The following is a 27,310-nucleotide window of genomic DNA, read 5'->3' as shown; positions in this document are numbered from 1 at the left end:
CCCTCTCCGTCTCTCTCTACCCCTCTCCGTCTCTCTCTCTACCCCTCTCCGTCTCTCTCTCTACCCCTCTCCGTCTCTCTCTCTACCCCCTCCGTCTCTCTCTACCCCTCCTCCGTCTCTCCACCCCTCTCCTCTCTCTACCCCTCTCCTCTCTCTCTACCCCCTCCTCCGTCTCTCTCTCTACCCCTCTCCGTCTCTCTCTCTACCCCTCTCCGTCTCTCTCTCTACTCCTCTCCATCTCTCTCTCTCTCTACCCCTCTCTCAGTCTCTCTACCCCTCTCCGTCTCTCTTTCTCCCCTCTCCCTCTGCATCCCTCATTTCGTATTGTCCTGTAAGGGGCTAGCTAGGGGACTGGGGATGCAGAGAGCTGGCTATGCTTGATTAAACATTCTGGAGAGAGGAAGCAAGTTAGAGAGTCAAGTTGCATTAGTGACCCTAAGTCATTCAAAAATAAGACATGTATATGAAAACGGGCATCACAGAGCCAAGTGTGTAGGGGGGGGGGGACCAGGAAGAGAGAGAGCGGGGCTCTAAAAAATATCTGGTGTGATTGGCCAAAATACCAATTAGTGGGAAAAATATCAGAATTGGTCTGCCTGTGTAAGCACAGTCAGGCTCTCTGTCTCTCCCAGTCCCACTTCAATGTCTAGCCTTTTAAGAACACATCATGAACACACCCTAAACATCCCAGATCTGTGTAAGCCTGAGCAGTTACCCAGGGAAACATGGTGCCTGTGTGCCTCTGTGTTCTCCTAAGGATAACTCCCAAAAGCAAGAGTGTTTGTTGAACCTACACGCTCTCCCATTAAAATGAGTTTACTCATGGCAGAGCTCTTTGATCTTGACTAAGGTTCTGGGTTCTAAACCAGGGAGAGAGTGGAGGAGGGGAACACACCGCCCGCCTGCCTGTCGTGACCAGATCAAACAGAGGGTTGGAGGAGGTCGCGGCGGGGCTCTCACTAAAAAAATACTTTCATCACAGAGGGTTTATTGGTGTACACACACACACACACACACACACACACACGATCTCCAAGGGAGGTACCGGTGCGCCTTCCGATCTCTCGGAGGATAAAGTTTCAGAAAGTGTCTGGCTAGGTTCAAACGGTTGTCTAAATGTCAGCCCAAATCAAAAGGATGATTCTACCCAGAGTATACAGACAACATTCACCAACACAACTGGCATCAGATCATTCACAGCACTTTAACACTTCAAGATGTTCCAGAATAACTCGTCAAGAGGTTTGTTTGTTAGAGATATGATGAAACCGAGATAATGTAGCATCACTAGCGTGCCAGGCAGCTCTGTGTATTCAGTACGGTGGAGCATCAGGCAGCCCTGTATTCAGTACGGTGGAGCATCAGGCAGCTGTGTGTATTCAGTACGGTGGAGCATCAGGCAGCTCTGTGTATTCAGTACGGTGGAGCATCAGGCAGCTGTGTGTATTCAGTACGGTGGAGCATCAGGCAGCTCTGTGTATTCAGTACGGTGGAGCATCAGGCAGCTGTGTGTATTCAGTATGGTGGAGCATCAGGCAGCTGTGTGTATTCAGTACGGTGGAGCATCAGGCAGCTCTGTGTATTCAGTACGGTGGAGCACCAGGCAGCTGTGTGTATTCAGTACGGTGGAGCATCAGGCAGCTGTGTGTATTCAGTACGGTGGAGCATCAGGCAGCTCTGTGTATTCAGTACGGTGGAGCATCAGGCAGCTGTGTGTATTCAGTACGGTGGAGCACCAGGCAGCTTTGTGTATTCAGTACGGTGGAGCATCAGGCAGCTCTGTGTATTCAGTACGGTGGAGCACCAGGCAGCTGTGTGTATTCAGTACGGTGGAGCACCAGGCAGCTGTGTGTATTCAGTACGGTGGAGCACCAGGCAGCTGTGTGTATTCAGCATGGTGGAGCATCAGGCAGCTGTGTGTATTCAGCACGGTGGAGCACCAGGCAGCTGTGTGTATTCAGTACGGTGGAGCATCAGGCAGCTGTGTGTATTCAGCACGGTGGAGCATCAGGCAGCTGTGTGTATTCAGTACGGTGGAGCATCAGGCAGCTGTGTGTATTCAGCACGGTGGAGCACCAGGCAGCTGTGTGTATTCAGTACGGTGGAGCATCAGGCAGCTGTGTGTATTCAGCACGGTGGAGCATCACACATTCACTACCCCATATCCCCATGGGAGTCGAGTTCCACTCAGTCAGCACCGCTTCAGTCGTCCATAGAAAGGCAGAGGAAACAGCCAGCCAGCCAGTCTCTCTCTCCTCCCCGTTTTTAAACACCCCCTTGGGCCTTATTGCTTAAATAAATCACACACTGACATGAATTAAAGCATGAACAGCTAACTATAGTGGTGACCTTTTTGTCCAGCACCCCCCCCCCCGTTTCTAATGTGTAAAACACTTCATCAGCAGGACTCACCTTAGTGGACGCTATGCTCTGAGGTGACCCGTCCTGAGAATGACCAGGGGGCCTGTCTTTGTCTGGAGAGGGAGAGAACACAGTCTGAGGGATGGAGAAGGAGGGAGTCATTCAGAACAACACCTTGAGCCAGTACAATGAATAAGACCACTCAGTGTATAGTGTGATCTTATTGGGGTAACAATGGTGTCTGACATGTTCTGACACCGCCAGGTAGGTTCCTGTGGAGGGGGGGCAAGGGGATTTGGCGGTGTAGACTACACCTGGTGGCACACGGTGTAGACCACCGCCTGCCACCGTCTCTCTCTCTCGGTCCTACCACACCTGGTCTACACCACCAGACAGTCTCCGCCCGCCACAGCGCCAGACAGTCTCCGCCCGACACAGCGCCAGACAGTCTCCGCCCGCCACAGCGCCAGACAGTCTCCGCCCGCCACAGCGCCAGACAGTCTCCGCCCGCCACAGCGCCAGACAGTCTCCGCCCGCCACAGCGCCAGACAGTCTCCGCCCGCCACAGCGCCAGACAGTCTCCGCCCGCCACAGCGCCAGACAGTCTCCGCCCGACACAGCGCCAGACAGTCTCCGCCCGACACAGCGCCAGACAGTCTCCGCCCGACACAGCGCCAGACAGTCTCCGCCCCCACGCAGCGCCAGACAGTCTCCGCCCGACACAGCGCCAGACAGTCTCCGCCCGACACAGCGCCAGACAGTCTCCGCCCGACACAGCGCCAGACAGTCTCCGCCCGACACAGCGCCAGACAGTCTCCGCCCGACACAGCGCCAGACAGTCTCCGCCCGACACAGCGCCAGACAGTCTCCGCCCGACACAGCGCCAGACAGTCTCCGCCCGACACAGCGCCAGACAGTCTCCGCCCGACACAGCGCCAGACAGTCTCCGCCCGACACAGCGCCAGACAGTCTCCGCCCGACACAGCGCCAGACAGTCTCCGCCCGACACAGCGCCAGACAGTCTCCGCCCGCCACAGCGCCAGACAGTCTCCATCCACCATTGGATCTTTGTCCAGCTCCTGTTGTTATTTGGGATGTGTTTAAACCTCTAGTCCTCTCCAGCCAGGCGTGTCCCCTCCTCTCCCCTCTGCACTGATCAGATCCTGTGGATGGTTGCATAATAAACCTGCATTAGGAGACACCCTGCAGGCTAGTCAGACTGAATCGCATGTCCTCATTCGTCCGTTGGCACTCTCCTCTTTCCGTCTCTCGCTCTCTCTGACCTGTGTTGCCAGAGGCTTGATGCCCAGTGGGCACCACCGCAGGCGCCATGGTCAATTACCCATTAGGTCCATGTCTGTGTTCTTCAAACACCATGCTCAGACACTCCCAGGAGCAATTCAAATGAGGTGCTGGTTCCATATTTAATTAAGAGGGCCCCTTCTCCCTGCTCCACATACCATTATTCAGAGACTGCTGAACTCAACTCTGATGGACGATACGTCCTGAATGACATCTCTAGTGGAGAGATGTGTGACTGTGTCAAATTCATTGGCCGACTTTGTGGGTTGAACAGAATTCATTTCCATGTTATCAAAAAAACACTCCATAACTGAATGTGAAAGTGGGATTGAGAAAGACCAGAGAGAGAGAACCTGTGGGTGGAGGATATTAGTTTGGTCTTGTCCCTGGAAAAGGGTTGACAGAGCCAACGTGGTGGCCAGTAACATCCATCTCCCACACTAACATGTCGACCCACACAGCAGTTATATCCATTAGAGAGAGTCGACACCCTACTCCTCCCTCCATGTCTCTACACACACAAGCTGACAGCGTTTTTATGATCCATAACAAAGTGGCAGAGAGAGCGTGAAGACGGCAGGCCAGCCGACCAATTAGCAACGCTCTCTCTCAGGTTACCTCAGCCGAAACAGACCCAGCAGAATAAAGACCTTCACAGAAACCTCTCTCTCAGGTTACCTCAGCCGAAACAGACCCAGCAGAATAAAGACCTTCACAGAAACCTCTCTCTCAGGTTACCTCAGTTGAAACAGACCCAAGCAGAATAAAGACCTTCACAGAAACCTCTCTCTCAGGTTACCTCAGTTGAAACAGACCCAGCAGAATAAAGACCTTCACAGAAACCTCTCTCTCAGGTTACCTCAGCCGAAACAGACCCAGCAGTATAAAGACCTTCACAGAAACCTCTCCCTCAGGTTACCTCAGCCGAAACAGACCCAGCAGAATAAAGACCTTCACAGAAACCTCTCTCTCAGGTTACCTCAGCTGAAACAGACCCAGCAGTATAAAGACCTTCACAGAAACCTCTCTCTCAGGTTACCTCAGCCGAAACAGACCCAGCAGAATAAAGACCTTCACAGAAACCTCTCTCTCAGGTTACCTCAGTTGAAACAGACCCAGCAGAATAAAGACCTTCACAGAAACCTCACAGAAACCTCTCTCAGGTTACCTCAGCCGAAACAGACCCAGCAGAATAAAGACCTTCACAGAAACCTCTCTCTCAGGTTACCTCAGCCGAAACAGACCCAGCAGAATAAAGACCTTCACAGAAACCTCTCTCTCAGGTTACCTCAGCCGAAACAGACCCAGCAGAATAAAGACCTTCACAGAAACCTCTCTCTCAGGTTACCTCAGCTGAAAAAAGACCTTCACAGAAAACTTCAAACCTAAATGTCTTTTATTATGGGCGGAGCTGGACGTAGGGTGGGAACGTTGGTTCACTGTTAAACCTCATTCTATATCTCAATTCAACGTTGAGGTTCAACCTTTCGGGAGCTGGTGTTTGACCACAGAGCTAAAGAGCCGTTTCTCCATCCTTCGTCCTTGGTTAGATCGATAGTGTGTCATTAAAAACACAGGACAGAAGTCTCATGATGAAATAACAGTAATCCAGCATTGACTCGGCAGACACATTTCTGCTCATGATATTAGCCACAGGAACGGTTTATTCTCTAGACTAAAACACACACTATAGTCTCTAGAACCCATCCTAGTCTCCTCTGTTCCCTGTACTTACCAGACATCCCGCTCTGACAAAACTCCTCACACCCTGAGACCATGGAGAAGAGAACATGGACGTCACTAAGACCATAATCACACAGGCCGTCAGCCGGCTGTGAACGGCTCCTGTCGACTAATGAGCTGCTATAGACGATCATTATGGCTGTTAGAACCAACACGGAGGAGGAGCATCAACATGTTCAGCTTACCTTCAGTGGAAGAGACAATCACACCTATGACTGATTCACACTACAGGGGCGACCCAAACTGGACGCTGCTGGCTCCAGAATGCCCTTTCCAGCTGGGTTCCAGCGACTAATGTGGATGTGAAACTGAGCCGTCCCAGTTGGACCCTAGATTGTGAATCAGGGAGCACCGTATGGAGTGTAAAGAGAGTTAGTCGTTCATGCTCCACACTGCATGCTACTATGGAGTAGTGGACTCCGAAAGCTGGGCCTGTAACACAGCACAGGGCACCACTGACCCATGGGTACTTGTCCACGGGCCTGTTTGGGGAACAGCCACCCACCCCAGGGCTGCTCAGCCACAGGGGTACCAGAGAGCGCTTCAGGATAGTCCACACCTAAAAGCACGGCATGACATCATCAGATGGGGACGACAAGATTAAACTACAGAGGCTGAGGATTCCCCCCTGGGTCCAATAATGTAGTGGGGTCAAAATGTCAATTCACAGGGCTGTCATCTGTCTATTGGACAGGTTCAGCTGGAACCCCAGTGCTTCATAAGCTGCTGAACTAAATGCAACCCAAGAGGAACATGATTGGTAGGGAGTGAGTGGTGGGGGAGGTACTTACTTTTCTGCTGGGCGGGGTGGGGGAGACCCTTGGCTCTGTCAGGAGAGTAGCTCTTGCTACTGACGGTGGAGCCGGACCGGCTGTGGGGGGAGGGAGGGACGTCTGCTCTCAGGGGAGGTAAGGGGCCTTTCCTTCTGTGGGTGAGAGAGACGAGGGGGATTTTAGTCACCGGTAGATGCTCTTAGAGTGACATATAAATCAGTACATTCAACTAAAGATGGTAAAGGGTCAAATACCAGAAGATAAGATAGAAGATACACAGAGAGAGATCAGCCTCTTCACATATCTGGAGTGATACTGATGTATGAGTCTGACACCAACAGGCTCCAGAACAGCTTCTATCCCCATGTCATGACGGATACATAGCTAACTAAATGTCTACACAGACTGAGCTGACCCTTGTATTTTATTCTTATTTTTGTCTCTATACACACAGTACCCTACACACACACCCAGTGCACTACACACACCCAGTGCCCTACACACACCCAGTGCCCTACACACACCCAGTGCCCTACACCCACCCAGTGCCCTACACCCACCCAGTGCCCTACACCCACCCAGTGCCCTACACACCCAGTGCACTACACACACACCCAGTGCCCTACACACACCCAGTGCCCTACACACACCCAGTGCCCTACACACACCCAGTGCCCTACACACACCCAGTGCCCTACACACACCCAGTGCCCTACACACACCCAGTGCCCTACACCCACCCAGTGCCCTACACCCACCCAGTGCCCTACACACACCCAGTGCCCTACACACACCCAGTGCCCTACACACACCCAGTGCCCTACACACACCCAGTGCCCTACACACACCCAGTGCCCTACACACACCCAGTGCCCTACACACACCCAGTGCCCTACACACACCTAGTGCCCTACACAACACACTCAGTGCCCTACACACACCCACCCAGGCCCTACACCCACCCACACTCCCAGTGCCCTACACACCACACACACCCAGTGCCCTACACACACCAACACACCCAGTGCCCTACACACACCCAGTGCCCTACACACACCAACACACTCAGTGCCCTACACACACCAACACACCCAGGGCCCTACACACCTCAGTGCCCTACACACACCAACCCTACACCCAGTGCCCTACACACACTCAGTGTCCCACCCAGTGCCCTACACACACCAACACACCCAGTGACCTACACACACCCAGGGCCCTACACACACCAACACACCCAGGGCCCTACACACACCCAGGGCCCTACACACACCCAGGGCCCTACACACACCCAGGGCCCTACACAGCCCTACACACACCCAGGGCCCAGATACACACACCCAGGGCCCTACACACACACACACCCAGGGCCCTACACACACTAGTTAGTAGTGGAACACTCTCCCAGGGCCCTACACTCTCCCAGGGCCCTAGTTACACACTGACCAGGGTCCTACACACCCAGGGCCTAGTACACACAGATACACTCTCCCAGGGCCCTACGCATACCAGGGCCCTACAGTTACATGGATAGTAGTAGTACACACCAACACTCTCCCAGGGCCATACCCTCTGTCTAGTTAGTAATGGATAGTAGTAGTAGTACCAGACTACCCTCTGGATAGTTAGTAATGGATAGTAGTACCAGACAGATACATACCCTCTGTCTAGTTAGATACATGGATAGTAGTACCAGACAGATACATACTCTGTCTAGTTAGTGGATAGTTAGTAGTACCAGACAGATAGTAGTAGTAGTACCAGACAGATACATACCCTCTGTCTAGTTAGTAGTGGATAGTAGTAGTACCAGACAGATACATACCCTCTGTCTAGTTACCAGACAGATACATACCCTCTGTCTAGTTAGTAGTGGATAGTAGTACCAGACAGATACATACCCTCTGTCTAGTTAGTAGTGGTACCAGACAGATACATACCCTCTGTCTAGTTAGTAGTACCAGACAGATACATACCCTCTGTCTAGTTAGTAGTGGATAGTAGTACCAGACAGATACATACCCTCTGTCTAGTTAGATAGTAGTACCAGACAGATACATACCCTCTGTCTAGTTAGTTAGTAGTACCAGACAGATACATACCCTCTGTCTAGTTAGTAATGGATAGTAGTACCAGACAGATACATACCCTCTGTCTAGTTAGTAGTGGATAGTAGTACCAGACAGATACATACCCTCTGTCTAGTTAGTAGTAGTACCAGACAGATACATACCCTCTGTCTAGTTAGTAATGGATAGTAGTACCAGACAGATACATACCCTCTGTCTAGTTAGTAGTGGATAGTAGTAGTAGTAGTACCAGACAGATACATACCCTCTGTCTAGTTAGTAGTGGATAGTAGTAGTACCAGACAGATACATACCCTCTGTCTAGTTAGTAGTGGATAGTAGTACCAGACAGATACATACCCTCTGTCTAGTTAGTAGTGGATAGTAGTACCAGACAGATACCCTCTGTCATACCAGACAGATACATACCCTCTGTCTAGTTAGTAGTACCAGACAGATACATACCCTCTGTCTAGTTAGTAGTAGTACCAGACAGATACATACCCTCTGTCTAGTTAGTAGTGGATAGTAGTAGTACCAGACAGATACATACCCTCTGTCTAGTTAGTAGTGGATAGTAGTACCAGACAGATACATACCCTCTGTCTAGTTAGTAATGGATAGTAGTAGTACCAGACAGATACATACCCTCTGTCTAGTTAGTAGTGGATAGTAGTAGTACCAGACAGATACATACCCTCTGTCTAGTTAGTAATGGATAGTAGTAGTACCAGACAGATACATACCCTCTGTCTAGTTAGTACCAGACAGATACATACCCTCTGTCTAGTAGTAGTAGTACCAGACAGATACATACCCTCTGTCTAGTTAGTAATGGATAGTAGTAGTACCAGACAGATACATACCCTCTGTCTAGTTAGTAATGGTAGTAGTAGTACCAGACAGATACATACCCTCTGTCTAGTTAGTAGTGGATAGTAGACCAGACAGATACATACCCTGTCTGATACTAGTCTAGTTTAATGGATAGTAGTACCAGACAGATACATACCCTCTGTCTAGTTAGTAGTGGATAGTAGTACCAGACAGATACATACCCTCTGTCTAGTTAGTAATGGTCTAGTTAGTAGTAGTAGTACCAGACAGATACATACCCTCTGTCTAGTTAGTAATGGATAGTAGTACCAGACAGATACATACCCTCTGTCTAGTTAGTTGGATAGTAGACCCTCTGTCTAGTTAGTAGTAGTACCAGACAGATACATACCTCTGTCTAGTTAGTAGTGGATAGTAGTAGTACCAGACAGATACATACCCTCTGTCTAGTTAGTAATGGATAGTAGTAGTACCAGACAGATACATACCCTCTGTCTAGTTAGTAATGGATACATACCCTCTGTCTAGTTAGTAGTAGTACCAGACAGATACATACCCTCTGTCTAGATGGATAGTATAGTACCAGACAGATACCCTCTGTCTAGTTAGTAGTAGTACCAGACAGATACATACCCTCTGTCTAGTTAGTAGTGGATAGTAGTACCAGACAGATACATACCCTCTGTCTAGTAGTAGATACATACCTCTGGATAGTAGTACCAGACAGATACATACCCTCTGTCTAGTTAGTAATGGATAGTAGTACCAGACAGATACATACCCTCTGTCTAGTTAGTAATGGATAGTAGTACCAGACAGATACATACCCTCTGTCTAGTTAGTAGTAGTACCAGACAGATACATACCCTCTGTCTAGTTAGTAATGGATAGTAGTACCAGACAGATACATACCCTCTGTCTAGTTAGTAGTGGATAGTAGTAGTACCAGACAGATACATACCCTCTGTCTAGTTAGTAATGGATAGTAGTAGTACCAGACAGATACATACCCTCTGTCTAGTTAGTAGTAGTACCAGACAGATACATACCCTCTGTCTAGTTAGTAATGGATAGTAGTACCAGACAGATACATACCCTCTGTCTAGTTAGTAGTGTGGATAGTAGTACAGATACCAGACAGATACTAGTTAGTAGTGGATACCCTCTGTCTAGTTAGTAGTAGTACCAGACAGATACATACCCTCTGTCTAGTTAGTAGTGGATAGTTAGTAGTAGTACCAGACAGATACATACCCTCTGTCTAGTTAGTAATGGATAGTAGTAGTACCAGACAGATACATACCCTCTGTCTAGTTAGTAATGGATAGTAGTAGTACCAGACAGATACATACCCTCTGTCTGTTCTAGTTAGTAGTAGTACCAGACAGATACATACCCTCTGTCTAGTTAGTAGTACCAGACAGATACATACCCTCTGTCTAGTTAGTAATGGTAGTACCAGACAGATACATACCCTCTGTCTAGTTAGTATGGATAGTAGTACCAGACAGATACATACCCTCTGTCTAGTTAGTACCAGACAGATACATACCCTCTGTCTAGTTAGTAATGGATAGTAGTACCAGACAGATACATACCCTCTGTCTAGTTAGTAATGGATAGTAGTACCAGACAGATACATACCCTCTGTCTAGTTAGTAATGGATAGTAGTAGTAGTACCAGACAGATACATACCCTCTGTCTAGTTAGTAGTAGTACCAGACAGATACATACCCTCTGTCTAGTTAGTAGTGGATAGTAGTACCAGACAGATACATACCCTCTGTCTAGTTAGTAGTGGATAGTAGTAGTACCAGTTACAGATACATACCCTCTGTCTAGTTAGTAAGTGGAGTTAGTAGTAGTACCAGACAGATACATACCCTCTGTCTAGTTAGTAATGGATAGTAGTACCAGACAGATACATACCCTCTGTCTAGTTAGTAATGGATAGTAGTAGTACCAGACAGATACATACCCTCTGTCTAGTTAGTAATGGATAGTAGTAGTACCAGACAGATACATACCCTCTGTCTAGTTAGTAATGGATAGTAGTAGTACCAAACAGATACAGATACCCTCTGTCTAGTTAGTAATTAGTTAGTAGTAGTACCAGACAGATACATACCCTCTGTCTAGTTAGTAATGGATAGTAGTAGTACCAGACAGATACATACCCTCTGTCTAGTTAGTAATGGATAGTAGTAGTACCAGACAGATACATACCCTCTGTCCAGGTTTAGGATGGCCTGCATCAGGGTGTCATCACCCCCCTCTGGGACCACAGCAGACATGGAGCGGGGTGCAGGGTACATCCCCTGAGCCCTGACGCTGGGGGGAGGGGGTGCTGCACGGCCACTGCTTCTGGGTGGAAAGACAATCACACATCAAGGACCACATCTCATCAGCAGACTGTACACATCAGCTTTAATACTGGAGGTACTTGGCCATTAAAGGACGAAGGTAAACTAAGAGGTTAAAAACAGTAAATCAGTGGAAGCAGTAGACTAAATCTTAACCAAAGGTCACCATCACTTTGCATACGGGTATATAAAAAGGTAGGAGGGGAATGTCTTGGAGTCTTGGTCACTCGCCTACATCTGCTGTTCATCAAAGCTTTCCGTCTGAACTGTGTCAGAGCGATTAGGCCTGACTTTAGAGGGACTGCTCAGCAAGACCGCTCAGCAAGACAGCTCAGCAAGACCGCTCAGCAAGACCGCTCAGCAAGACCAGCTCAGCAAGACCGCTCAGCAAGACCGCTCAGCAAGACCGCTCAGCAAGACCGCTCAGCAAGACAGCTCAGCAAGACAGCTCAGCAAGACAGCTCAGCAAGACAACTCAGCAAGACAACTCAGCAAGACAACTCAGCAAGACAACTCAGCAAGACAACTCAGCAAGACAACTCAGCAAGACAGCTCCAACTGTCATTTGACGGCGGTCACTGAGCACTAAGTATCCAGGAGTCCCACTCCACTCAGAGAAACCATTAACCTCCTCTGTTGATCTCCACCTTCTGCTACATCTGGGTTAAGAAAGGGACCGTCCCTAGACACAAGACACTCCTGTCAAGATGTTGAAGGGTTTATTTAGATAACTCCTCCCCTGGCCACGGTGGATCTGCACTGGAGCCTGTCGTGCTGCCAGGACAGACACGGACAGGAGGGAGAGGGGTGACCCCGTGGTCGCAGGGGTGAAGGTCAGAGACCGGTGAGACAGGCTCCTAGACAGGGGAGCACCGGGCCGATGTAGATGGTGTACAGATGAGGTACCGTAGAGAGGACATACCACCACAGCAACAGAACACCACCCTGGTCACAATCTGTGCACCAAACATGAAGAATCTTCACATTTCCTCTCATGTCTGACATTGTAAAATGAGGAAAAAGTACTGCTACAGATTAGGACTGAAAGTCCACAAGAACATCACATCATGAATCAATGCTTCTTCCAAAATGAATTGGGACAGAAACCTAACCAACTACATATTTATCTAAATATCTTCAGGCTAAATGGTATTTCTAAGCGGTTTTAATGACTCTGTTAAAACTCTACCGTTGCGCTCTGTGCAGAGGCTAAGCCCTAGTAGCTTTATCTTCCTAAACACACATCTGTGTTAGCAGCAGTAAAACCAGGAACATTAGTTTCCCCTGCAGCCCCTCTCTCTCCTCTCCTGTTGGGACTGTTGATCCTCTCTGGTTTGTTGCCCTCGCTGACGATGTGCCTCCTATACGACAGGCAGTAGAATGACCCAGCCAGCCAGGCAGGCAGGCCAAGGGGCAGGAGGGGGTATAAACAAATGAAAGGCACCTGGTCTCAGCGACCCCAGCCTGAACCTCATCTCCCCCCGTCCTCCAACCAACCAACCAGCAGCTTGGAGTGACCGACCTCACAAAACTTTAATGACCCAGGGGTTGCATCCCAAATGGCCCCCTATTCCCTACATACTGCACTGCGGGCTCTGGTTAAAAGGGTACACTACACAGGGGAACGGGTACCGTTTGGAACGCAGCCAGAGTGTTGTTTGAAGGGTACCTGACCTCGTCTGACCCCATCTGTGCTCAAAGGAAATGGCCACGTCTTTACTGGCGATATTACCCCTAAATATTAGCCTGCTACTTTCCCCTCCCTCTTCTGAACTGGAACTGTGACCCCTGGCTGTTTAACACTGGGCTCGAACTGACCCACGGGGTGAAATTAAAAGCCTAGGTGTTGAATTGGAGACGGTTGTTCAAGCAGAACATATTTTGTTATATTGCTGCTGTGTTGATGAAGTAAGGCGGTTGCTCTCACTCTCCAACCTGAGCCTACTGTATTCTTTATATATTGCTGCTGTGTTGATGAAGTAAGGCAGTTGCTCTCACTCTCCAACCTGTGCCTACTCTATTCTATATATTTATATTGCTGCTGTGTTGATGAAGTAAGGCAGTTGCTCTCACTCTCCAACCTGAGCCTACTCTATTCTATATATTTATATTGCTGCTGTGTTGATGAAGTAAGGCGGTTGCTCTCACTCTCCAACCTGTGCCTACTGTATTCTATATATATTGCTGCTGTGTTGATGAAGTAAGGCGGTTGCTCTCACTCTCCAACCTGAGCCTACTGTATTCTATATATATTGCTGCTGTGTTGATGAAGTAAGGCGGTTGCTCTCACTCTCCAACCTGTGCCTACTCTATTCTATATATATTGCTGCTGTGTTGATGAAGTAAGGCAGTTGCTCTCACTCTCCAACCTGAGCCTACTCTATTCTATATATTTATATTGCTGCTGTGTTGATGAAGTAAGGCGGTTGCTCTCACTCTCCAACCTGAGCCTACTGTATTCTATATATATTGCTGCTGTGTTGATGAAGTAAGGCGGTTGCTCTCACTCTCCAACCTGTGCCTACTCTATTCTATATATATTGCTGCTGTGTTGATGAAGTAAGGCAGTTGCTCTCACTCTCCAACCTGAGCCTACTCTATTCTATATATTTATATTGCTGCTGTGTTGATGAAGTAAGGCGGTTGCTCTCACTCTCCAACCTGAGCCTACTGTATTCTATATATATTGCTGCTGTGTTGATGAAGTAAGGCGGTTGCTCTCACTCTCCAACCTGTGCCTACTCTATTCTATATATATTGCTGCTGTGTTGATGAAGTAAGGCAGTTGCTCTCACTCTCCAACCTGAGCCTACTCTATTCTATATATTTATATTGCTGCTGTGTTGATGAAGTAAGGCGGTTGCTCTCACTCTCCAACCTGTGCCTACTCTATTCTATATATATTGCTGCTGTGTTGATGAAGTAAGGCAGTTGCTCTCACTCTCCAACCTGAGCCTACTCTATTCTATATATTTATATTGCTGCTGTGTTGATGAAGTAAGGCGGTTGCTCTCACTCTCCAACCTGAGCCTACTGTATTCTATATATTTATATTGATGTCTTTAAATCCTGTAGAATGCCTGAACGGACCTCAAAATTACTACCTAAAATGTACATTATCAGTGATCACTAAAAGGAGAACTTTTAGTCCTGGTGATTATAGTTTAGGTCAAGAGTACAACTGTATGAGAAATACAGTTTGAACATCAGTCAACTGCAGGTTGAATCACACCAAGTAATCTCTCAGTCTCTTCATGCATCCTTACCTTTACAACATCACGGCAGGTAAATACGCCAAGACAAATAACAACAGCCAGACCGAACCTAACTAACCGGATTACAGGGGGCCTCGGGGCGTGTGACTGTCATAACCTCTCAACATTAACTTGATTTATGGCAGTAATTACTTTCTCTATTATTTCACCTGAGGAACTGAAGGTGAGAAGAAAGAACCTTGAACACCTGGCCCTTAAAATAACAGACGGGTTCTGCTGCTGCACGTACCTCTCCTGACCCCGGGACAGTCACAGAACCCTGCTCTGTCACACTCTGGCCATCACCTTACAACGTCGTAGTGTACGGACGGCCTTACACAGTTGTGACAAGACCTATGTCCTGTTATGACTCCTGTCATAGTGATGGTGCTGTCCGGAGGGTGACTCAGTAGATGCCATTGTTAACCCTGCATCTTCCTTCACCTCTATCATGTCAGGTTACACCAGACAGACAGAGAGGGTTTTAAAGACTAGTATGAGACCTCGGGCTGCCACAAGGAATGGTACGCTCATCGCTGTGCAGAACTGGGTTCAAATACCACTTGAAATCTTTTCAGTTTTTGCTCTAGTCTGCCTGGAGTGTCAGATGGGTTTTGTTTTGGGACTATTTCATGGAGCCATTCAGCCAGGCAAAGCTGAATCAAGCCAAGATAAAATATTTGAAATTAATTCAAGTACCATTTGAACCCAGGTGTGGCGTGGTGTGAAAGCAGAGCGGCAGCAGTCGACCCCGAGGTGTTTGTGTGTTTCTCTCCCAGTCCCAGGAGAGAGCTATGTGAGCAGAGAGGTGGACGGGGCCCAGACCTGATGCGTATGTGATTATTCTCTGGTACCATGTAAACATTTCACATAGAATGAGACACACAGATATGCAAATCAGTACAGACATGACATGGGCTTCAGTCTACAGGGCCGATTGGGGAAAAAAGACAGGTTGTAATGGTAAACAAGTGGTGCAACAATGCCATCTTCTGGTCACTTACATAATGACAGTGCATCATTTTTTCCTGTGGAGGGGGGGGATTCAGGAGAGCTACTTGTAGTGAAACAGAACTGTGATCAGTTTGGTTATACAAGGTTAGACTGCTTGAATATTAAACTTCAATTCTCCTGAACATTAAACTCCAATTCTCCCGATGAAAGTTTCAAAAGAAATATCCAGGAGTGTGTGAGAGAGTGGTGCCTACCTGAACTCCATCTGGCGTGCTGTATGGGGGTCCTCTCTAGGAGGAGGTCTAGAAGGGTAGGGGTACGACTCCTCCGGCTAGAACACAGCAGATAATTACTTTTATTGTTTCAGTACTGGACAACACATCTACAGGTGTCCCGTCCTGAGAAACACTGATGCTGTTGATTAGACAGTACTGGAGAACACATCTACAGGTGTCCCGTCCTGAGAAACACTGTGATGCTGCTGTTGATTAGACAGTACTGGACAACACATCTACAGGTGTCCCGTCCTGAGAAACACTGATGCTGCTGTTGATTAGACAGTACTGGAGAACACATCTACAGGTGTCCCGTCCTGAGAAACACTGATGCTGTTGATTAGACAGTACTGGAGAACACATCTACAGGTGTCCCGTCCTGAGAAACACTGATGCTGTTGATTAGACAGTACTGGAGAACACATCTACAGGTGTCCCGTCCTGAGAAACACTGTGATGCTGCTGTTGATTAGACAGTACTGGACAACACATCTACAGGTGTCCCGTCCTGAGAAACACTGTGATGCTGCTGTTGATTAGACAGTACTGGAGAACACATCTACAGGTGTCCCGTCCTGAGAAACACTGATGCTGTTGATTAGACAGTACTGGACAACACATCTACAGGTGTCCCGTCCTGAGAAACACTGTGATGCTGCTGTTGATTAGACAGTACTGGAGAACACATCTACAGGTGTCCCGTCCTGAGAAACACTGTGATGCTGCTGTTGATTAGACAGTACTGGAGAACACATCTACAGGTGTCCCGTCCTGAGAAACACTGTGATGCTGTTGATTAGACAGTACTGGAGAACACATCTACAGGTGTCCCGTCCTGAGAAACACTGTGATGCTGCTGTTGATTAGACAGTACTGGACAACACATCTACAGGTGTCCCGTCCTGAGAAACACTGATGCTGTTGATTAGACAGTACTGGAGAACACATCTACAGGTGTCCCGTCCTGAGAAACACTGATGCTGTTGATTAGACAGTACTGGAGAACACATCTACAGGTGTCCCGTCCTGAGAAACACTGTGATGCTGTTGATTAGACAGTACTGGAGAACACATCTACAGGTGTCCCGTCCTCAGAAACACTGTGATGCTGTTGATTAGACAGTACTGAACAACACATCTACAGGTGTCCCGTCCTGAGAAACACTGTGATGCTGCTGTTGATTAGACAGTACTGGAGAACACATCTACAGGTGTCCCGTCCTGAGAAACACTGATGCTGCTGTTGATTAGACAGTACTGGACAACACATCTACAGGTGTCCCGTCCTGAGAAACACTGATGCTGTTGATTAGACAGTACTGGACAACACATCTACAGGTGTCCCGTCCTGAGAAACACTGTGATGCTGCTGTTGATTAGACAGTACTGAACAACACATCTACAGGTGTCCCGTCCTGAGAAACACTGATGCTGTTGATTAGACAGTACTGAACAACACATCTACAGGTGTCCCGTCCTGAGAAACACTGTGATGCTGCTGTTGATTAGACAGTACTGAACAACACATCTACAGGTGTCCCGTCCTGAGAAACACTGATGCTGTTGATTAGACAGTACTGGAGAACACATCTACAGGTGTCCCGTCCTGAGAAACACTGATGCTGTTGATTAGACAGTACTGGACAACACATCTACAGGTGTCCCGTCCTGAGAAACACTGATGCTGTTGATTAGACAGTACTGGACAACACATCTACAGGTGTCCCATCCTGAGAAACACTGTGATGCTGTTGATTAGACAGTACTGAACAACATACCGTTGAAGTCGGAAGTTTAGCCAAATACATTGAAAACTCAGTTTTTCACAATTCCTGGCATTTAATCATAATAAAAATTCTCTGTCTTAGGTCAGTTAGGATCACTGCGTTATTTTAAGAATGTGAAATGTCAGAATAATAGTAGAGAGAATGATTTATTTCAGACTTGATTTCTTTCATCACATTCCCAGTGGGTCAGAAGTTTACATACACTCAATTAGTATTTGGTAGCATTGCCTTTAAATTGTATAACTTGGGTCAAATGTTTCGGGTAGCCTTCCACAAGCTTCCCACAACAAGTTGGGTCAATTTTGGCCAATTCCTCCTGACAGACCTGGTGTAACTGAGTCAGGTTTGTAGGCCTCCTTGCTCGCACACACTTTTTCAGTTCTGCCCACAAATGTTCTATAGGATTGAGGTCAGGGCTTAGTCATGGCCACTCCAATATCGTGACTTTGTTGTCCTTAAGCAATTTTGCCACAACTTTGGAAGTATGCTTGGGGGTCATTGTCCATTTGGAAGACCCATTTGCGACCATCAGTCAGGTTTAACTTCCTGACTGATGTCTTGAGATGTTGCTTCAATATATCCACATCATTTTCCTTCCTCATGATGCCATCTATTTTGTGAAGTGCACCAGTCCCTCCTGTAGCAAAGCACCCCCACAACATGATGCTGCCACCCCCGTTCTTCACGGTTGGGATGGTGTTCTTCGGCCTCCCCCTTTTTCCTCCAAACATAACGATGGTCATTATAGTCAAACAGTTCTAATTTTTGGTTCATCAGACCAGAGGACATTTCTCCAAAAAGTATGATCTTTGTCCCCATGTGCAGTTATAAACCATAGTCTGGCTCTTTTAATGGTGGTTTTGGAGCAGTGGCTTCTTCCTTGCTGAGCCTTTCAGGTTATGTCGATATAGGACGTGTTTTGCTGTGGCTATAGATACTTTTGTACCCGTTTCCTCCAGCATCTTCACAAGGTCCTTTGCTGTTGTTCTGGGATTAATTTGCACTTTTCACACCAAAGTACATTCATCTCTAGGAGACAGAACGTGTCTCCTTCCTGAGCGGTATGACTGCTGCGTGGTCCCATGGTGTTTTTATACTTGTTCATCTGTACAAACAATAGCACACGTGGTACCTTCAGGCGTTTGGAAATTGCTCCCAAGGATGAACAAGACTTGTGGAGGTCTCCAATTTTTTTTCTGAGGTCTTGGCTGATTTCCATGATGTTAAGCAAAGAGGCACTGAGTTTGAAGGAAGGCCTTGAAATACATCCACAGGTTCACCTCCAATTGACTCAAATGATGTCAATTAGCCTATAAGTAGCTTCTAAAGCCATGACATAATTTTCTGGAATTTTCCAGTCATCTTAGTGTACGTAAACTTCTGACCCACTGGAATTGTGACACAGTGAATTATCGGTCTGTAAACAATTGTTGGAAAAATTACTTGTGTCATTCAAAGTAGATGCCCTAACCGACTTGCCAAAACTATAGTTCGTTAACAAGACATGTGTGGAGTGGCTGAAAAACAAGTTCTAATGCCTCCAACCTAAGTGGATGTGAACTGCTGACTTCAACTTTATCTACAGGTGTCCTATCCTGAGAAACACACAATGATGCTGCTGTTGATTAGACAGTATTTTCTAAAATATTATATTCCAATCCTCTGTATTTGGTATTTTATTAGGATCCCCATTAACTGTTGCAAAAGCAGCAGCTACTCTTCCTGGGGCCCACAGCTACTCTTCCTGGGGCCCACAGCTACTCTTCCTGGGGCCCATGCACCAATGAAAGTGATTGACAGAGCATCTTCTACTCAACATGTAATTCTTTATCTGAACACCAAGTGGCGTCAGAGGTTGAAATAAACTTCTTCTCATACAGTTGGCTGTGTATATAATGGATTTCTAGCTGTACTATAATCATATACCCTATAACTTCAGCATTGACTGTACTATGAGCTAAATTCAGTACTTAAATCAAATGCATTTATACAACCGTTTTTACATCAGCAGATAATCACAAAGTGCTTATACAGAAACCCTGCCTAAAACCCCAAAGAGCAAGCAATGAAGATGTAGAAGCACTTCCATTGTGGTGTTCACATTTTACTCTGTTAGAGAAATATTTCTTGCAGTTTCTCAAATCATACTAATGCAATCGATACGCAGGTTTTTCTACACCTGCATCGCTTGCTGTTTGGGGTTTTAGGCTGGGTTTCTGGACAGCACTTTGAGATATCAGCTGATGTAAGAAGGGCTTTATAAATACATTTGATTTGATATGGGGCACATTCTTTTGTGCTTGTAAACCCAGCATGTACAGTAGATCGATGGTCAGATATTATGCTTCCTTGGCATGAGGCTTAAATTGTGCGTATACAATAATGGTTTATTCATTGTCTGAGCCACTTACTCTCCGGGAAGGTGGGATACCTCTGCGCTCATTAGGAAAATGAAGGCTGTCGCCATGGTAGCCTCTTTGATCCTCGCCATGGTAACCTCGAGGGCCTCCATTTGGATAAAAGCGAGGCCCGTCATACTCAAACCCTCGATTGTACTCCTCGTCTGGCCTTCCGAAACCAGCCAGCCTCCTCTCTACAGGCACTGCTCCAGCTGATCTGGGATATGGGGCCTACAATTAATTACATTTCGATGGGAAAGAACAGAAACAAGATTAGGGTTATGTCCTCTAGAAAGAGATTTACTATTTTTTATTTCTAGATGAAAAGGTTTATTTTAGAAAAAATTATGTATTGTAATTCTCAGTGAATCATAGAATTGATGTAATTTTCAGGATGGAAACAAGGCACAGTTGTTCTGTGGAGCTCAGGAACACTCAACTCTTTTCTCTTATATCAAGAGGTTGACCGATTTAATTAGGGACGGTTTCAAGTTTTCATAACAATTGGTAATCTTCCTTTTTTTGTCGCCAATTATAATGTAATCTATGAGTAAACTGCGTGGCAGGCTGACCACCTGTTACACGAGTGCAGCGTCAAAAGGACCTTGTGGCTGCAAGGAGCCAAGGTAAGTTGCTGTCTAGCATTAAACGTATCTTATAAAAAACAATCAATCTTTACATAATCACTAGTTAACTACAGACGGTTGATGATATTACTGGGTTAACCAATAGTCAAAGGTAGTCAAAGGTATATGAAATACAAATGGTATAGAGAGAAGTAGTCATAATTCCTATAATAACTACAACCTAAAACTTCTTAACTGGGAATATTGAATCAACAGCTTTCATATGTTCTCATGTTCTGAGCAAGGAACTCAAACGTTAGCTTTTTTTACATGGCACATTTTGCACTTTAATGTCCTTCTCCAACACTGTGTTTTTGAATTATTTAAACCAAATCGAACATGTTTCATTAGAGACTAAATAGATTTGATGCATTATATTAAGCTGAAACAAAAGGGTTCATTGTTCATTCAGTATTGTTGTAATTGTCAATATTACAAATACATACAACAATCGGCCAATTAATCGGTATCGGCTTCTTTTTTTGTGGGTCCACCAATAAATCGGTATCGGCGTTGAAAAATCATAATGGTTGACCTCTAATATCAAGGCGGAGTTGAGTATTGATAACTGGTCGCATGATTTGCTAGCAACGCCCTTGAGTCCCCATCAGTTGATACTTGCACAAATGTTCATTCTGAAAACGCTGGACAACTGCAGGTGCTTTAATAACAGCTTTTATTTAATACAACCACCGACTTCTTCCTCATTTGTGTGGATCAACTTTTGCGCCAATTGAATCTCAGATGATGAGTACGTCAAGGCCACTAGAACTAGAATCTCAGCTGATGAGTACGTCAAGGCCACTAGAACTAGAATCTCAGCTGATGAGTATGTCAAGGCCACTAGAACTAGAATCTCAGCTGATGAGTACATCAAGGCCACTAGAACTAGAATCTCAGCTGATGATACTCAAGGCCACTAGAACTAGATTCTCAGCTGATGAGTACGTCAAGGCCACTAGAACTAGAATCTCAGCTGATGAGTACGTCAAGGCCACTAGAACTAGAATCTCAGCTGATGAGTACGTCAAGGCCACTAGAACTAGAATCTCAGCTGATGAGTACGTCAAGGCCACTAGAACTAGAATTTCAGCTGATGAGTACGTCAAGGCCACTAGAACTAGAATTTCAGCTGATGAGTACATCAAGGCCACTAGAACTAGAATCTCAGCTGATGAGTACGTCAAGACCACTAGAACTAGAATCTCAGCTGATGAGTACGTCAAGGCCACTAGAACTAGAATCTCAGCTGATGAGTACGTCAAGGCCACTAGAACTAGAATCTCAGCTGATGAGTACGTCAAGGCCACTAGAACTAGAATCTCAGCTGATGAGTACGTCAAGGCCACTAGAACTAGAATCTCAGCTGATGAGTACGTCAAGGCCACTAGAACTAGAATTTCAGCGCATCACAGAAGGAACCGTAAGTGTTTTCAGAAATATTCACACGTATCGAATGACGGCGAGACCATGTTGTTGCTAGCAGATCGTGCGCCGAGTTATCAATACTCACCTCCGCCTCTAAACAAGAGAACGGAGCGTTCCTCAGCTAACTTCTGTTAAGTATTACAATGGAAAGTCAATTAGTACAATTATAAATATATAAACCAAACAACATTTTCCACGGGCAGAAACTCTCACCGGTCTGTCTGGTAGGAAGCGTTCATCGTAGACATCCCTCATGTTTCTGTCTCTCCTGTAAGCCACTGCAAAGTAGACAGCAGGGGAGGTTTAGGGTGGGTATCATTTGTGGAACGTTCCAACAGGAATCTGTTCCAAAAACATTGTAAAGTACAAGGATGCCAACAAACAACGTATAAGAAGTATCATGATCAATTCATCTGGCTAACTAGCTGACGAAAAAGCATCAACTCACCACGTAGCTTATTCTTAATGTTTGTCCATAGGCTAGCAGAGTGAGGACAGACATTTTTCAGAACAAACATGGTGACTGAAAAGCTTAATGAAATAGCCCGCCCATTACCCGGTATCTTATTCTGCCACTATACAACTTCGTATGCGTTGTTTGTTGGCAACCTTGTTATTTACTAAGTTTTTGGAACAGATTCCTGTTGGAACGTTCCACAAATTACCCACCCGGAGTTGTACACCGTTAATGACAATCTAAGTTGTGGTAGGTGTTCATGAATATGCCTACATGTGGACCTGGTGGAATTGGTTAGTATGCAGAACTGGAAACCTTTTGGGGAGGAAAGCAAGAGACTTTCCACTTACTTGTTTTGTCTGGACAAGTCTATGTCGTAGTATTGGGAGTTGGGAATGCCAATAGAAACAGTCAATACTAACTGGGGAAGAGAGAAGATGTTACGTATTAGTTTGACAATACTGCATGGTGTGCACATTAGCTATTAACAATGTAGGTTAGGAAATCCCAAGCATAGATATGTCAAATCAGTATGTGTGATAGTAAGGAAACTGCTGTAGCTAATAGCTAGCTCTGATCCAGAAGGACTGGCAGGATGTTAGCGCGCGTTCCTCTGAGGCTCAGCCATAATCTTTGGTTCAGCGTTAGAAAACCGAACTCCTAGCTAACTACTACTACTACTACTACTCCTCTTCTTCTTCTTCTTTCAAACAAACCTTCAACCACTGCGATTAGTGATATGAAAACACCTATTTCTACTGGCTTGCTAATTAGCTACCGTATTTAGCACATAACGTTGTTCTAATATATATTTCGCAGGTTGTGTAGATTTAACTGCTAGCTACGTGTGCTTACGTTTGCTAGCTACATGCTCAAGCTAGTCCACAGACCATGCTGAGTTAATTCGCTCAAAACGAAAACAGTATTTAGAACAAATACATATTTACTAACACAAACATTTAGACACGCTATAAACAATACGCACGTTGGAGATAATAAACTCGTCTTCACAAAAGATATGAAAACAAGCTCACCATAGCCTACTTTTCACCTTCTTCCGGTTGGCGTATGTACACACTGAATTTGGATTGGATTGACAAAAAGTCTGTCACGTGAAACGTCATATTCCTGTGACGACGAACAGTTCTCGTTTGTTTTTGGCAACTAGATAGCAAAAACATGTTACTGAGATTGAATAACTAATAGAAAGCAACATATTTTGCCCACACTACTCAATAACTATAAGTCACCAATGTTGTCTCTTTAGGTAAGTGATTTATTCGATTCCTTAAATGTGTATTTCCAGGTAATATACATCGGATTCGAGCTAGCATCAGGGCTAGCTTGCATATCGCTCAATGAAATAGATAACTCACTAGCTTCAATCTGAATATTCAACACCATGAATCTGTTTTCAGTGACTGTCTCACTCTGATGGTGAAGTCAAGATGAGTGGCGGTTTGGCTCCCAGTAGAAGCACAGTCTATGTGTCCAACCTGCCCTTCTCTCTAACCAACAGTGATCTACACAAGGTAAAACCATTTTTTAACCTTTATTTAACTAGTCAGTTAAGAACAAATTCTTATTTTCAATGACAGCCTAGGAACAGTGGGTTAACTAATGCTAGGGGGCAGAACAACAGATTTTTACCTTGTCAGCTCGGGGATTCGAGCTTGCAACCTCACTCTAACCACAAGGCTACCTGCTGTAATATCTTCATATATAGAGTAATGGAATAGAACAACTTAACCCCTCCCTACCACTATTTCACAAGTTCATGATCCTGCTGTTTATGCCATTTGGAAAAATGACCTCAAACAATGTCTTGGATCTTTTCATTTCAGCTTTTCACCAAATATGGAAAAGTTGTGAAGTAAGTTACTGGTATCAAAATAATGAACTATACAAAGCTCAAATACAAACCAAAAAATGGTCACATGCTTTGTAAACTAACAGTGAACTTCCTAGTTACGGGTCTGTTTCCAATAATGCAGAGTTAAAGATAAAGATTATTTTAAAAATAGTGACACAATTAATAAATACACAGTGAATAACTAAAAATCTATAGCAAAATCTACAGCAAAATCTACAGCTATGTTGGTATTGTGGTGATCAGAGAAAATAATGATGGTCTCATGCTTTCAGGGTGACAATAGTCAAAGATAAAGAAACACGCAAAAGTAAAGGTGTGGCTTTTGTGCTCTTCCTGGACAAAGAGTCTGCACAGAGCTGCTTTAGATCGCTCAACAATAAACAGGTGGGCATTTTCCTCTCCCTGTTTTCATAAAAAGTTACAAATCTGATGTGTTGTTTTTGTGTTAAGTTCCCCATCTTTTTCGCCCCGCAGTTGTTTGGAAGAACAGTGAAAGCGAGCATTGCAATCGACAACGGGCGAGCAACTGAATTTATCAGGAGGCGAAACTACACAGACAAGTCCAAATGTTATGAATGTGGGGTAAGTTGATACTCTCTGCCTAGATAAGCCATCTCCATTTCCCTCTTCATCCATCCGGAATGTGTAGCCGGATGTTAGTGCTATTAATACAACATTTCTGTCCTTTTCACGTCATAGGATACAGGGCACTTAAGCTATGCATGCCCAAAAAACTTGCTTGGTGAACGAGAACCCCCGAAGAAGAAAGAAAAGAAGAAGAAGAAAAAGGTTGAAGAGCCTGAGGAAGTGTAAGTATCTTATCAGGACATTGATGCCACTCTACCGTGTTTGCAAACGGCTATGATCGTGGTCAACAGCAGCGTGTCCTTGATATTAACAGTAACTGTTCTATTTCAGATGGACTTTAGTTCAGAGATTCTTTGTTTGATTGTGGTGCCATATTTGTCATTGTTTGTGAAGTTCTCTGTGTGTGTTTTGTTTCTACTTTTTTCTCTGTCGTTTACAGAGAAGAGGAGGAAAGTGAGGAAGAGGGAGAGGACCCTGCTCTTGACAGCTTAAGTCAAGCCATAGCATTCCAGGTAAGTGCACAAATGTACTTCAAGTTGGTGGAAGTTAGTAGGCTATTGTATTACTTGAAACCCTCTATTTACTTGGTATTTGTCCTTATCTGACCCCTCTTTAAAAATCACACATGGGATCATGTGTTCCACAGCAAGCACGACTTGAGGAGGAGCAGCATAGGCGACAGCAGACGGCCTTTGTGGCTGAGGAGGCCGGTCAGGAGGCTTCCACATCAGACGACTCCAAGAAACCCAGGATCAAAAAGAGTGTCTACTTCAGTGACGAGGAAGAACTGAGCGACTGAGGGGATTTCACAGATATAATTCAGACTCTTGAGTAGCAAATATTTGAAAATGAACGGGGGACATTCTGTTTGTCAAGATCTGCAAGGGCATCATCGACCTGAGAGAAGAAAAGAGAAAAGATGTGTTTGATGAAAAGGGTTACAGTATACCATTGTTTAGTTGAAGTCCACACAACTGTTTCTGTATCAGTATTTGTTCTGATCCTTAGTGTCCTTTTTATAATGAGGACTCAGCCACTGTTCTTCGCAGGCATTGGGACAATGTGAATGGAGATTAACTGTGTTTCTGTGCTTTTCTTTTCAACAGCTGTGTAAATACACCATAGTTGTTTTACTGTCTTTCACCCTTCCTATGTATGTCAATATTAGGGGAAATAGAACTATTCGGTTTCAAGATAGCCTTCCCCATCTTTAGGTGAATGCACAATTTATTTGAAAAGGGTATTGAAACATCTGAAAGAGTATTTCACAATAATGAACCACACTTTTGCTGATAAATAGGAATAAAGAACATTCAAGTCATGAGCATTCCTTCCTGTATTTCAATATTGATCACAGCTCCCCATCCACCAGCTGCTAACCAGAGGCAAGGTGTAGTAAGGTGTGTGTACTGTAGTGTTGCCCTAATGTGTCCACCCGGCTTCTCACCATATTCCATGTTCTCTAGCAAGGCAACATTCCTTCCTGTATTTCAATATTGATCACAGCTCCCCATCCACCAGCTGCTAACCAGAGGCAAGGTGTAGTAAGGTGTGTGTACTGTAGTGTTGCCCTAATGTGTCCACCGGGCTTCTCACCATATTCCATGTTCTCTAGCAAGGCAACATTCCTTCCTGTATTTCAATATTGATCACAGCTCCCCATCCACCAGCTGCTAACCAGAGGCAAGGTGTAGTAAGGTGTGTGTACTGTTCTGTGGGGGCTACCCTCCAATAGCTGTTGGCAGTACAGTAAGGGAGATGTTGTCCTGATGAGTGCAGTGTGCACCTCTCAAATACGACGTGTTCCCTATCAGAGAGAAGAGCTCCATGTGATGGAGTGTCCTGACAGGAAGCCAGGCGGTACAGGCTGCAACTCTCAGCCCTGGCACATTCTGATTTATACCTGCAAGGCCACGTCTGTCTGTTAGGCAGGTCATCTTCAAGAGCTACCTTTTAAAGCAATGAGATGGGGTGGGAGGAGAGCCACTGAAGTTACGTTATAAAGATTTATGGTTTAGAAACGTTTGACAACTGAATACAAGGTGAAATACATAATTCACTTTTCAGTTCTGTCATTCATTTTTCTAACCCCAGTTATTAACTATGTATATAATCTGTAGCCTCTCCATCACAGTAGGAAACATGAATAGGGCTTAACATTCAACTATGCAATAATGTTAATGTCATTTGCACTATGTCTGTCTATTGCGTTAAATATCA

At 45.6% G+C, this 27,310-nt stretch overlaps 2 protein-coding genes across 3 annotated transcripts in view; one reads left to right on the top strand and one right to left on the bottom strand.

Moving 5' to 3' along the window:
• pphln1 (periphilin 1) overlaps positions 1 to 23,693 on the bottom strand; it is a 24,218-nt gene extending 525 nt beyond the window's left edge. Inside the window, exons 1-8 of the mRNA XM_064940931.1 lie at positions 23,615 to 23,693; positions 22,980 to 23,050; positions 22,386 to 22,450; positions 20,131 to 20,349; positions 15,912 to 15,988; positions 11,313 to 11,450; positions 6,198 to 6,331; positions 2,413 to 2,474 (exon numbers count right to left, since the gene is read on the bottom strand). Coding sequence (XP_064797003.1) covers positions 2,413 to 2,474; positions 6,198 to 6,331; positions 11,313 to 11,450; positions 15,912 to 15,988; positions 20,131 to 20,349; positions 22,386 to 22,450; position 22,980 — 696 coding nt within the window. The 5' untranslated portion in view covers positions 22,981 to 23,050; positions 23,615 to 23,693. The remainder of the gene's footprint in view (positions 1 to 2,412; positions 2,475 to 6,197; positions 6,332 to 11,312; positions 11,451 to 15,911; positions 15,989 to 20,130; positions 20,350 to 22,385; positions 22,451 to 22,979; positions 23,051 to 23,614) is intronic.
• On the top strand, positions 20,261 to 26,411 carry zcrb1 (zinc finger CCHC-type and RNA binding motif 1). 2 transcript variants are annotated; one of them, XM_064939248.1, is made up of 8 exons: positions 20,261 to 20,744; positions 24,048 to 24,161; positions 24,474 to 24,502; positions 24,775 to 24,886; positions 24,977 to 25,084; positions 25,202 to 25,311; positions 25,530 to 25,602; positions 25,737 to 26,411. In XM_064939248.1, the coding sequence occupies exons 2-8, from the start codon at positions 24,078 to 24,080 to the stop codon at positions 25,887 to 25,889; spliced, it is 669 nt and encodes a 222-aa protein (XP_064795320.1). In that variant the 5' UTR covers positions 20,261 to 20,744; positions 24,048 to 24,077; the 3' UTR covers positions 25,890 to 26,411. The 2 variants fall into 2 exon arrangements, with proteins under 2 accessions (XP_064795320.1, XP_064795321.1); XM_064939249.1 differs by lacking the exon at positions 20,261 to 20,744 and adding an exon at positions 23,733 to 23,896.
• The last annotated feature ends 899 nt before the right edge of the window (positions 26,412 to 27,310 follow it).

Source organism: Oncorhynchus masou, chromosome 27 (genome assembly GCF_036934945.1).
Source record: "Oncorhynchus masou masou isolate Uvic2021 chromosome 27, UVic_Omas_1.1, whole genome shotgun sequence".
Classification (NCBI taxonomy): domain Eukaryota; kingdom Metazoa; phylum Chordata; class Actinopteri; order Salmoniformes; family Salmonidae; genus Oncorhynchus; species Oncorhynchus masou.
This window is presented reverse-complemented; position numbering and strand designations above follow the sequence as displayed.